The sequence below is a fragment of the Aspergillus brunneoviolaceus genome, assembly GCF_003184695.1.
Source record: "Aspergillus brunneoviolaceus CBS 621.78 unplaced genomic scaffold BO95scaffold_21, whole genome shotgun sequence".
NCBI lineage: Eukaryota > Fungi > Ascomycota > Eurotiomycetes > Eurotiales > Aspergillaceae > Aspergillus > Aspergillus brunneoviolaceus.
The window spans coordinates 445739-457895 of NW_020290751.1; the positions used below are offsets into that span (position 1 = coordinate 445739).

Below are 12157 nucleotides of genomic sequence, written 5' to 3' on the forward strand. Positions count from 1 at the left end.
ATCTGGAGAGCATCCATCACCAAGACCGACACTAAGAAGGCCAGACTCGCTCACTACGGCATGCCAGGGTCTCCAGTTGCGTGGTTTCACTATCCCTATCAGGCGAAGACTGATCCTCCGATCACCCAGTAATTAAGTCTCCATCAGGGATTGATTGTTTCTGCCTTCCAGGGCCATTCGGATCACGGGACTGGGTATACTGTTGTACAGTACATCCCTAGAAGCCCTCTGCTATGCTCGCACATGTAACAAAAGATGGTCGGAGGATATAAAAGACACAGTCAGTAATCAGGCTGTCTAGTGAATCCATCAGCTATGCAAGTTATAGCTACCTATAATTAAGAGCATTGCTTGCCGAGCGTACAAACAAACATGGGTAGGTATACTGAGATAGTCTCTCGCCCCCGGACGGATCAACGTGGATCCGACGGAGCTGTAGCGTGCATCCCCGAACTTTTTCGGGCCTCCGCCATAGTAGTAGATTCTTGACCTCGGGAATCACCACCTAATTACGAGGAAGTTGATCTTCCTCTGTGTTCGCTACTCCGTCCATTACACCCCGAGGACTATTCCGGGCAGTCGAATACCCCGACCATCATGGCAGACTCCTCCAACCCCAAGCCCGCGGAGACTGCAGGGCCCGCTCAGTCCGCGGCCTCGAAGCCCGCCTCCAAGCTTGTCAACCCTGCCTTCAGGATGATGGGTATGGCACCTCGCCCTTTCCCATTGTCTTCTAATCATGAAATCGTACAAACTAACAAATCGACTCCCAGGTCTCCCCAACATCAAATTCCGCCTCCCCTCCCGGAACTGGATGATCTTCTGGACCATCACCGGCTCGTTCACCGCGGCCTTGATCTACGACCGTCGAGAGAAACGCCGCGCCCAGCAGAAATGGTGTGACCTGGTGGCGCACCTGTCCAAGGAGACGCTGCCCGTGGAGCAGATGCGCCGCAAGATTACCGTCTTCCTGGCCGCGCCGCCCGGAGACGGGCTCCGGGTCGCCCGCGACCACTTCAAGGAATACGTCAAGCCGATCCTCGTCGCCGCGGCGGTCGACTACCAGGTCATCGAGGGCCGGCGCGAGGGCGAGGTGCGCGCGGGCCTGGCCGAGCAGATCCGCAAGACGCGACGCCGCGCGGGCGAGCCCAGCTCCGTCGTCGAGGAGCCCAGCGTCGAGGGCGTCGTCTACGACACGCGGACGCACCTCGGCATCACAGACGAACCGGGCCCCAAGGGCGATCTGGTGATCGGCCGACACACCTGGAAGGAGTACATCCGGGGTCTGCACGAGGGCTGGCTCGGCCCTCTGGACCCCCCTCCTGCACCCACCGAAGACGAACAACAACAACAACGACAACAACCACCCTCACCCCCCGTTCCCGAAGACGTTGCCCCCGAAACCCCCGAGAAGCAAGAAGACACCACGCCCTCCGAAGAGCCAAAGAAAGAGGAAGAGAAGAAGAAGGTACCCACCGGTCCGACCCCAACCTACCTCCCCACCAGTGCCTACGACCAGCAACCCCTCCCGCCGACCCTCCCCGCCACCCTCGACGGCTCCGTGCCCATCGCCTTTCCCCACCTCCTGGGCTTCCTCAACACCCCGATCCGCATCTACCGCTACCTGAACCGCCGCCACCTCGCCGACGAGATCGGCCGCGACGTCGCGGCCCTGGTCCTCGCTTCCTCTAGCCGCCCATACACCACCACCACCGCCGCCACACCTGACTCTTCCGAATCCCTCACCACAAGCTCCGACCCCACCCCGATCCCCGAGCAACAAACCATCCTCGCCTCCGCCGAACGCGACTGGCACAAATCCGTCCACCGCACGGACGAAACCCAACCCGACAAGGAGCGCGAATGGCTCGATCCCATCGTGTTGGACCCCCGGCTAGCCTCCCGCATGCACCGGTACACCGTGTCCCCCGAGGAAGAAAGCCGGGCGACCCGCATCGCCAGCGGTGAGGAATATATCCGCGGCGAGGAGCGGCCCGCCCCCGTGCCCGTGTGGCAGCGCCTGTGGGTGAAGTACGGCTACGGCGAGGACGAGGCCACCCTCCAGCGGCGGCCGATCCTGGGGAACCTCGACAACGAGGATGGGGAGTAGAATTTATGTGCATGTACAAGAGATCTTTGCCGCAAGGATCGGTATAGAATATAGAAGGGAAAGATGGGGGATTCTGTTTTGACGCACAAGTATATAGAGTTTTGTGGGGGTTGATCCAGTTCTTATGATAGGCCTCTTGTGGAAACGAGGCTGTCGTCCTTGTTGATATGATATGTCATTTGCATTTGTTTTTGTTGTCATTCTGCATGGGAAAAGGAACCGTCGCTGCTCTTGGTTGTATCTCTATCTGCTTTTTCATTTCTGGTCGTATTTAGAGGTGTATATTATTCCAATCTAGAGGTGTTTTGATTGTGCAGGCTTCTTGTTGTGTAAATATTCTTTTGCGGGTGTCTAAAATATACCAGAGGAGCTCTGCCTTGAGCCTCGCAAACCGTCTTGAGTAACCGCTTCATGTCAGTTGGTATTCTTGAACATATGTAGCTAGAGCAAGTAAGCTACGTTGACAGCATTAACAACTAACCTAGTGATACACACCCTGAAACTTCGAAAGCTCTTTTATAACGTCTAGCTAAAATTGCCTCCCCCCTCTCTTCTTCTACGCGTTCCCATACCATGCAAACAAGGTATACTTCAAACACGCAACTGCAATAGCTATACCCAGGCTAATCACCAGAAACAAAAAAAGAAAGTAAATATCCAGTTCTGAAGAGATCACACACAACAAGCCCTGGTTGATTGAGCCGGGTAACGTGTGACAGTGTTATACCCATCCAACGCATTCTCCATTTTTCATTTTATTTCATCCTTTACTCCAGACGGAACACCGATGACTCAGGCCATTTGCTGCTGGCCTTCTGAGCGTAGGCGGTCTTGGCAGCCTGGTCGCTGCCCCACGCGGTCAGCAATTCCAGGCCGGTGAGCGCGGTATCGATGGTGATGTCGGTCGAGTCAAGCGTGGCGGTAAGCTCTTGTTCGCATTGCGACCTGGTGTCGGGCTTCAGGAGCTGCCGGCTGGTGAGACCGGCCTGGACTTGAGGGACACTGTCCTTGTGGGTGGAAATGAAGGACTCGTTCCACTCGTCCAGGTTCATCGATTTAGGGAGCAAAGCCTCGAATTCGGCGTTGACGGCCTCAGCCACTTCAGCAGGAAGGGGCTCGGACAGGTTGTCCAGAGCTTTGCGGAGTCGGAGGATTTGAACGTGGAGAGTAGGGTTGGCGGCGTCGATCGAGTGGGCGGCAGTCAGGCACTTGAGGGCGAGCGCGTATTTACCTAATCGAGGGTGAGATTAGCAGGGGTGGTGGTAGCAAATTGCAAGGCGATGGACATACCTCTTCTGAGATAAACCTCGAATCCGAGAGTCTGAGCCTCAATGCTCTTGGGGCTGAGCTCCAACAAGGGTGTCAAGAACTTCATCGCCTCCTTGAGCGGGTCCTGGGTCGCGACCAGCTTGGTGCCAAGCGGATCAGGGTCCTCCTTCTTGACGTCTCCGTCGGCGCTCTTGCCGGTGCTGGCCGCTTTTCTTGCCTCGCGCTTCTCGGCCTCCAGCTTCTCCAGGCGCTGCTGCTCCTTCTTGGCCCTCTTGAGGGCCTTCTTGCGCTCGTTCTCATCCTCTCCGACCCCATTGGTAGCCATAGGTCCGTGGGCCAGATCCGGCTGGTCGTGCAGGAGCAAGTATGACTTGATGGCCGAGAAAGCCACACGGGTGTAGAAGGGGTGCTCGCGCAGGCGGTCCTCCCAACGGACCATGTCCACGTACGCGCGGATCATGCCCTTCCGCAGCGAGAAGCTGTGGAAGTCGAACTGGTCTTCTTGCCAGGTGTCGAAGATGTTGTAAACGGCGTGGAAGCGCTTGAGGGCGAGGCCGAGCTTCTTCTGGCGCAGGTAGGCCTCGCCATCCTCCGTTAGGTACCACACACACTGCATCTCATGCAGATCGCCCAGAGCGCCTCCAACAGTCTCGTTCCGGGTGAACTTGCTCATGTTGTCAAGACCCTTCTCGTTGTCGTTGTTGCGGAGCTGATACTTGGCAGCCTTGGAGTTGATGTAACGGTCCTTCTCGTCCAGCAGACGGGCCTTCTCCATCTCCTCGGCGGCCTTCTCGAGGTTGCCGTGGTGCTTCCAGATCCGCGCCTTGGTCATCTGGTATTCCACGGCCTTGGGCGAAAGTTCGATAGCCTTGTCGACATGCTCCATCGCCTTGGTCAAGTCCCGGCTGAGGTGGTAGTTGTAGTGCTGGGCGAGGAAGTAATGGGAAGAAGAAAGGAATTCGGTATTGTCGCTGTCGGCCTGACCCTCGGCAGAACCGTTGGATTGAGGAGTCGAGACGTAACCCTCAACCAGCTCCTGAACAGTATCCCGCTTAGCCACGTTGGTATAAAGGGCCTTGATGTTGGCAAAGAGCGAGGGAACGCCCTTCTTGAGCGAGCGCTGCAAATAGGCATCGGCAGCCTGCTTGAAGTCGTCTCCCTCGAGGAAGTCTAGAGGGATCCGGCGAGCAGCGTCACCACGGGGGGCCTTCTCCACCCAGGAGTCGTACAAGGCCTTCAAAGCCTTGGGGTCGTCCTTGGAAAGACCCTTAGCCCGGATCAAAGCATCGTAGTAGGTCGAGTTCTCAGGGTTCCGCTCGAGAAGAGTAGTGTAAGCGGCCTCGGCCTCGGCCTTGCGGTCCAGGCGCAAGAGGTAGTCCGCCTTCATCTCCAGCACAGCCTGCACATCGGCACATCTGCGACCGAACTTCTCCAAATGATCCAATGCCTGCTCCAGCTTGCCGGCCTCGGCCATGATTGTGTTCTTGTACAGGACGGCCTCGGAGTGCTCCATGTCAGAGGTGGGCGGCGGGGTCTTCAGCGTCTCCTCGTACGTCGTGAGCACCTTCTCGGCCTCCTCGAGATCGCCGGAAAGGTGGTGTGCGATCGCCAGGGCGGTCCAGTTCTGTCGGAAGTTGGGGCGGGCCTGCAGCATGGTCGTCCGGCTCTGTATGTAGCCCTGGTAATCCCGCATCTGTATCTGGAGGAGCGCAAGATCCCGCTGGATGGGCTGCGACTCGGGCTCGATCCTCAGGGCAAAGCGATATGCCTTGATCGCCTCCTCGTAGTTCTTCTCCGCACGGTACAGCAACCCGTAGACGTGCCAGCAGATATGCGACCTCATGTCGTTCTTGAGGGCCTCCTTGGCCAGCACGAAAGCCTCCTCCAACTGGCCGATGTTGCTCATGATCAGAGCCTTCATCGCCAAGGTATCGCCATGGTTGGGGTTCTTCTTTAGAATTTGTTCGGCGGTTTTGATGCCTGTTGTGCGATGCGATCATTGGCGTTAGCTGTTTTGCACCTGCTACCCACTTGCGAAAGTGACAAGCGTGTTCATTGTGGAGGGGGGTTTTGCAGAACGCACCTTTCTTATGTTGCTTGTTTTCATAATGACGGACCACTTGGCGGAACAAGGCCGCATCCTTGGAGCTCAATGGTTGTGGCATGGTGCGTGTGGGTGACAGGTGGAAGGTGCAGTGCAAAGACTTGCAGACTTGCGGACTTGCCAGATGACTGTGTGCGGAAGACGGAAGCTGGGCGGTGGTCGTGCGCGGGGAGGGAGAGAGAGGGAAAGAGGGACGGACTCGATACTACTCCGTAGTAGAGGGAGGAATGACGATTGATGATTGCTTAGGCAGCGATAAGCTCTGACCGATTCTACAACAAGAACTTTTGACAGAAAATATCACAAGAAGAGCAGCAAACAACAATAAACAATCCGGAGGTTTTCGAGTCGAGCAATTTCTATTGAAATCGCTACAAATAAGCTATAATTATTCATAAAGTTCTTTCCCGACCGCCGTCTTCCGCTCAAGGCTGCTCCGTATTAGTCAAGATGATGATCCGAAGCGGCGCTTACATGCATATGCAACACTGCGCAAACAGCCTGTCTATTCACTATGCTAGGTTTACTCAATGGAAAGAAGCTGAAAGAGTGAAGAACGCCGTTGAATGCTATTGTTACATGGTCATTTACATACATAACTTAATGAAAATGGTCAAATGACCGCTTGTGCTGGCCGGAATCGACCCGACCCTCCAAAGTAGAAGACTCCCAAGCGAGACTCCATCGACTGGAACCAAGGACAATCTTACAAGTCCCTCACTGGTCGTTGTTTGCTTTCGCGCCACTTATTCAGCGCTTCCTCCCAGCTCTCTGATGAGCTTTCGCATCGCTCCGTCACAAGACCCCAGGTCCGCGCACGAATGATATCTTCAACGCTTCTTTGATACCGAACGAGGTATGCCAGGGATTCCGTGCGTGGTTCGCGAGGGAAGAACCGCGCAGAGTAAGGATCGAGTCTTTCGTCGACCACGCGCTCGCGGTCCTTAGCCGACTCGACTTCCCGCAGGAGAAGGTCCGGATCTTCCGGGTCGGGGCTCGTTGCCACACCAGCGCAATAACTGAGCACGTCTGACCGCGCCTGCCATGACGGGAGCAGCACTTTATTCTTGAAGCCTTCGCAGGCTGCCGGGTCGACTGTTCGCTCCGCCGTGGGGTCTATCTGGCGGGCGGCTGTTGAGGAGGGGTCGAAACCATCCCGCGCCGGAGTATACAATGCATTAAGATTCTGTGTGATCGAATCATCTATCGTCGATCGTGAGAGGCGCAAGAATTCTGATTAACAGTGCAGACCTTCGTCAGCGCCTGTTTGTGTCATTGCACGCTTTGGTGGCGACGGGAGTCTACATACCTCGGAGTGCCCTTTCATTGAAACAAAACTTGGGGCTTAACGCAGGGGCCGCGGTTGAAGTTTGGTGAGACATTTTCTGACCCTCTGCTTTCCCTGCCTCCCCGTCCAACGCACGTTTCTCGGCCCAGAATAAATCCACTTTGTATGTTGAGAATGCGGTTCAAGCCGGCTGTGGGTGGCAATCCCGTCTGTTGGCGGCAAGTCGATCAGCGAGAAGAGAGTATCGCTGAATTTTTGTCGGAGGCCGAGGGAGTTCTTGAGATGATTGCAAACTTCCTTTGGCAATAGTTTAAAAGTGGTCCAAAGTGTATTAGGAGCAGATATGCGTGAGGATTAGCTAGGACTTGAAGCGATGAAGTGGAAATAATGCGTATGAGGGCCGGCCCGCATGCCGTCCAGACCATCAGCACTGCAGAAGCAGCTTACTGCCGGAACCGGTTAGCAATCTCAAATCACGGGACTACGTGATTCCTTGACGCGTGTTGCGGCGATACTTTCGCCTGACGAGGGATTCCTTCCAAGTCGAACTAATGCAATTCACTTCCAGTCCGGAAAATCTCCTCTGAAGCTTGACCTGTGTTAGTCACGAGGATTCGAAATCTTGTACACGCCCCATTCGTTGACGTACACCCCATCTTTCCGCAATGCCCGAGCTAGCGGAGGTTTCGCGCATCGTCCACTTCATACGCCACCATATAGTCGGCAAGACTCTGACGAAAGTGTCTGCCCAACATGATGACATCGTCTACGGAAAAGTTGGAACCACTGCCGCTGAATTTCAGAAGGCAATGGAAGGAAAGAAGGTCGTTGGCGCCGGACAGCAGGGCAAGTATTTCTGGATCACCATGTCGACGCCGCCCCATGCGGTAATGCATTTTGGCATGGCTGGCTGGCTCAAGATCCGTGATGCCGACACATACTACTATCGTACCGATAAACCAGAAGACAAAGAGTGGCCGCCCAAGTACTGGAAGTTCTTGTTGGAAACCGACGGTGATCCTAAGGCAGAGGCGGCCTTTGTGGATCCTCGTCGACTAGCTCGCATACGGCTCGTCGATTGTCCCGCCGAAGAAATTCGCAAGCATAGCCCATTGAAAGAGAACGGTCCGGATCCGGTCGCTGATAAGGATACTGTCACGGAGGAGTGGCTTGCAAAGAAAGTAAGGAGCAAGAAGGTTCCCGTCAAGGCCCTTCTGCTCGATCAGGCGAACATTAGCGGAATTGGGAACTGGATGGGGTATGTCCATTGTCCTTTTTAGCCCCTAAATACATTCGTGACTAAACTAGCTCTAGTGATGAAATCTTGTATCACGCAAAGATACACCCAGAGCAGTATAGTAACACCCTGAATGATGACCAGGTCAAGGAGCTCCATACCGCTATGCACTATGTCTGCTCGACATCAGTGGAAGTGCTAGCCGACTCCGAGAGGTTTCCGGAGCATTGGTTGTTTAAGCATCGATGGAATAAGGGCAAGAAGAATGTCCCATCTGTCCTGCCCAACGGAGAGAAGATCACTTTCCTTACCGTTGGGGGTAGAACAAGTGCTGTGGTTCCCAGCGTACAGAAGAAGACTGGTTCAGTGGCAAAGGAAGTTGACAGCGATAGTGGCAGCAACTCGAAGCGAAAGAGAGACCCAGTCGTGAAGGAAGAGGATGAAACACCAGTGAGCGAAGACGAATCCAAGCCAAGAAAAGCAAGCTCCAAGAGAAAGAACAAAAAAGCCATCAAAACCGAAGATGAGGAAACCAAGCCGCCGGAATCAACAACCACGACCAGACGGCGCTCAACAAGGGTGAGGAAGTGATTCCATGTGGGGGGCTTTCCTATATATCGTCGCCACCTTGTCAAATATAACTATAGTGCGACGATTTCAATCAAGATGAGATTCGACCTAGACATGTTATACCTCTAGTCTCGATTTCTTGCTGCGCGAACGCTTATATCGTCAGTCCATGAAGCTTGTCTCTGAAAACATCGAAATTCCCGTTCCCCTGCGCAATTGTCTTTGCATCGTCTAGGATTGCGAATACGATCTTCTCCCACCAGCCTTGGAACTCTTTCTCCCGCAAAACTTCGGCCCAGCAATCAGCAACCTCGGCGTTTGGGTTTCCAAAGGCTCCACAGCCCAGAGCCCCTAGCACAAGCCTGCGGTGTTTTTTGTACGCGGCGATTCGAAGAATCAATCTCATTTTCAACTTCATTCCCTCGCGATCGCGCAGGCTCTTGTACCTCGGCGGGTCGTGTTGGTGGTCTAGTTCTGGGTCCTGAATAGCAGCCACGCTAATCACGCTTACCACCGGGAAAAGGTCAGGCTTTTCCAAGTCCATCAGCTCATGGCCTTGATCAATGCTCTCTCGGAAGACGAGGACAGATGGTGAATACATAGCGCCAAGGAATCGCAGGGGGTAGTATCGATGTTTGAGTGTTGAGCTTAAGCTGCTCCGATAGCAAAGTGCCTCTTCTTGGGCAAGGGCTCCATTAAGCCAACCTCCACCAGGTCTGTTCGCGTTGGCCATATTGAGAATACAAACGTGCTCTGCGTTGTTTTCGTTGTGGGGGTACAAAGAAGGACCCAGACCAGTAGCAATATCGAAAGTATCGCCGAGCAGTATTTCCACCTGGGTTGTCAGTCTCGGGCTGAACCTAGGGTCAAGAGCTTCGTATCTGGAGCCGTGACATGTTTGCCCGATAGGAGGTACCTCGGGACGTGTAGACAAAATCCTTGGGAGCAATGCATTTGTTTCTTTTGCGACCAATCTTAACTTCTCTCTTTGGCCTCGCCCCGGATGTTGTGCTCCTGCACGCGGCCGCTTCCGCCTTCCGCTCACCGGCCGGAAATAATCAGTAATCCGGTTTGACGTCATTCGAGGATTGGTTCTGAGGTCTCGTAAAGGTTCAATGAGACCAGACAGATGTATTGGCAGCCCCTCTGTGCAAATGCATTTCATGTATTATACGATCGTGCTCCTAGGCAGCAAGGAAGGCGCGTTCAACCGGTTGGTGCCTCGTGTCCAGTGGGCCGGCAGAATGATCAGGGACGCGATAAGATTAGACTGAAGCAGCAAGCGGTGAGCTTATCTTCGCCGATCGCGGGGCAGCCACTTCAATCTCATCCGTCGTACAAATGCGGTTCCGTCGCCACGATGACAAAGCATTGATTCTATCACAATTACCTTCAATTCGAGTTCTTTCCCTCTGCAAATATTCTAAACATTCCCTCTTTCAATTTGCTGCTTACACCAGGCTTACTGCGTGCCTTTCTGTGACTTCACACTCAATTTACAAAGCGCTCACTCGAACCTCTACGAGCTGCGGATCCCTCTATCAATCCCAGTCTACTGCGTCGGCCTCCGGCGTCTGCCACGATGAGTGCAATTCTCTCTGCAGACGACCTCAACGATTTTATTTCCCCTGGTGTCGCATGTATTAAGCCAGTCGAAACCCTTCCAAAGAAGGAGGAGTCAAACTCAGATGTACGTGCGCGAGCGATGCCTTTCCTCCTCCCCTCTTCCACCCCACTTTGTCCAATAATAGGCCTCTAATTTCTAATTGTATAGAATCCTTATGAAGTGACCAAAGAAGACAAGGTTCAACCTGAAAACCTCCCTCCGGCTCAGATCTCTTTGACAGACTGTCTCGCCTGCTCTGGATGTGTCACATCTGCCGAGGCAGTGCTTATCTCATTGCAGTCACACGCCGAGGTCCTCAACACCCTCGATACACATCCCGAACTATTGCTAAGTGGCGATGACGCTCATGATGGCGAGAGTCGGATATTTGTTGCGAGTGTCAGTCCACAAGTGAGGGCGAGCCTGGCGGCGACCTACGGAATAGCAGAGAAGGATGCAGATAACATGATTCACCAATTCTTGAGTGGCCCGCAGGGTTTACGAGCTGGAGGAGCGAAGAACAGCGGTTTCACATGGATAGTCGACACCAATGTAATGAGGGAGGCCGTTCTATCTCTCACCGCGGACGAAGTCAGCGACTCATTGGCTGCAACCTCAGACACCCCTGGATTGTCGTCACCGAAACGCCCTATCCTGTCCTCCGCATGTCCAGGATGGATCTGCTACGCCGAAAAGACGCATCCTTTCATCCTTCCTCACCTGTCGCGTCTCAAGTCTCCCCAGGCACTCACCGGAACGTTCCTGAAAACGGTGCTTAGCAAGTCCCTGGGAATTCCCACCTCTCGCATCTGGCATTTGGCCATAATGCCGTGCTTTGACAAGAAGCTGGAGGCTAGCAGAGAAGAACTCACAGATGCAGCATGGTCTCCGTCCTCTGCTGAGTCTACCACGCCAGTTCGCGACGTTGACTGCGTCATCACCACGCGCGAACTTCTTTCACTGGCATCTTCCAGAGGCATTTCGCTGCCCAGTTTGCCTTTGAAGCCTTTGTCACAGCCACAATTCCCCGACCCAGTATTGCACGACTTTCTCTTCTCTAAGAGTAAATCGGTCCAGAATGCTACGACAGGTACCTCCGGAGGCTACCTCTACCACGTCCTCAAATGCTTTCAATCACGAAATCCAGGTAGCGAGATTGAGATTCAACGAGGACGGAATGCGGACGTTGTGGAGTACTTTCTGATGTCGCCCGAACATCAGCCCATTATGAAGGCTGCCCGCTACTACGGTTTCAGAAACATCCAGAACCTTGTCCGTAAACTCAAGCCAGCGCGAGTCTCGAGACTCCCGGGTGCGCGGACAGCAAATGGGCCGATGGGCGGCAGCAAACGGCAGCCGATGGGACGGAATGCTGCATCAGGTGGATCGGGCTCAGACTATGCATACGTGGAGGTCATGGCATGCCCTGGGGGCTGCACGAATGGCGGAGGACAGATCCGCATTGAAGACGCCCGGGACGCAACAAGCGCACAGACCGAGACTTCAGGGGAGACGCCGAAGCCCTCACCGCATGAACAGCGCGCATGGCTCGCTCGTGTGGACGAAGCTTACTATTCTGCCGAGTCGGACTCGGAGAGTGAGGTCGCCCCTCAATCACAGCCCTTGTCTCTTGCGGAACAAGAGGCCAGGGTGCATACCGCCCTGAACCACTGGGCCACCTTCATGGACATGCCTCTTTCAAAGCTGGCTTATACTACATATCGGGAGGTTGAGAGCGACGTGGGCAAGCCCCAGGGACCACCGGATGCCGCTCGCGTGGTTGAGTTGGCTGGGAAGATCGGTGGTGGTTGGTGATTTCTGACAATTGATGACGATATATACATATACCCTGTGATGTTTGCATATATGATTCCATATGATTGCATTAGGACTGCATAGCTACGGATATAGATAAATATTTCAGCCCCTTTGTCCATACAACAACGGTCTTACCTTCAGCCAAGGAGTAAAAG

General features: G+C 54.2%; 6 protein-coding genes across 6 annotated transcripts; 3 read left to right on the plus strand and 3 right to left on the minus strand.

Annotated features, from left to right (window-relative positions):
* The first annotated feature begins 500 nt into the window (after nucleotides 1-500).
* Nucleotides 501-2391, plus strand: BO95DRAFT_472385 (Tim22-complex subunit TIM54). Its single transcript, XM_025589648.1, has 2 exons — nucleotides 501-703; nucleotides 774-2391. Exons 1-2 carry the CDS (start codon nucleotides 598-600, stop codon nucleotides 2108-2110), a joined length of 1443 nt encoding a protein of 480 aa, XP_025443994.1. The 5' UTR covers nucleotides 501-597; the 3' UTR covers nucleotides 2111-2391.
* Nucleotides 2392-2606: 215 nt separating this feature from the next.
* Nucleotides 2607-5753, minus strand: BO95DRAFT_513146 (peptide alpha-N-acetyltransferase complex A subunit NAT1). Its single transcript, XM_025591587.1, has 3 exons — nucleotides 5463-5753; nucleotides 3401-5359; nucleotides 2607-3341 (listed from the first exon to the last, which is right to left on the minus strand). Exons 1-3 carry the CDS (start codon nucleotides 5542-5544, stop codon nucleotides 2878-2880), a joined length of 2505 nt encoding a protein of 834 aa, XP_025443995.1. The 5' UTR covers nucleotides 5545-5753; the 3' UTR covers nucleotides 2607-2877.
* Nucleotides 5754-6032: 279 nt separating this feature from the next.
* Nucleotides 6033-7282, minus strand: BO95DRAFT_441275 (MIX23 family protein). The gene is made up of 2 exons (XM_025586148.1): nucleotides 6793-7282; nucleotides 6033-6716 (listed from the first exon to the last, which is right to left on the minus strand). Exons 1-2 carry the CDS (start codon nucleotides 6863-6865, stop codon nucleotides 6190-6192), a joined length of 600 nt encoding a protein of 199 aa, XP_025443996.1. The 5' UTR covers nucleotides 6866-7282; the 3' UTR covers nucleotides 6033-6189.
* Nucleotides 7283-7436: 154 nt separating this feature from the next.
* BO95DRAFT_359136 (putative formamidopyrimidine-DNA glycosylase) lies at nucleotides 7437-8599 on the plus strand (the record flags this gene model as incomplete). Its single annotated transcript, XM_025582431.1, has 2 exons — nucleotides 7437-8029; nucleotides 8086-8599. 2 exons carry the CDS (start codon nucleotides 7437-7439, stop codon nucleotides 8597-8599), a joined length of 1107 nt encoding a protein of 368 aa, XP_025443997.1.
* Nucleotides 8600-8732: 133 nt separating this feature from the next.
* BO95DRAFT_359124 (uncharacterized protein) lies at nucleotides 8733-9659 on the minus strand (the record flags this gene model as incomplete). The annotated part of the gene is made up of 1 exon (XM_025582430.1): nucleotides 8733-9659. The coding sequence occupies one exon, from the start codon at nucleotides 9657-9659 to the stop codon at nucleotides 8733-8735; it is 927 nt and encodes a 308-aa protein (XP_025443998.1).
* Nucleotides 9660-9946: 287 nt separating this feature from the next.
* On the plus strand, nucleotides 9947-12105 carry nar1 (iron-sulfur cluster assembly protein NAR1). Its single transcript, XM_025591588.1, has 2 exons — nucleotides 9947-10268; nucleotides 10353-12105. Exons 1-2 carry the CDS (start codon nucleotides 10161-10163, stop codon nucleotides 11997-11999), a joined length of 1755 nt encoding a protein of 584 aa, XP_025443999.1. The 5' UTR covers nucleotides 9947-10160; the 3' UTR covers nucleotides 12000-12105.
* Nucleotides 12106-12157: the final 52 nt, after the last annotated feature.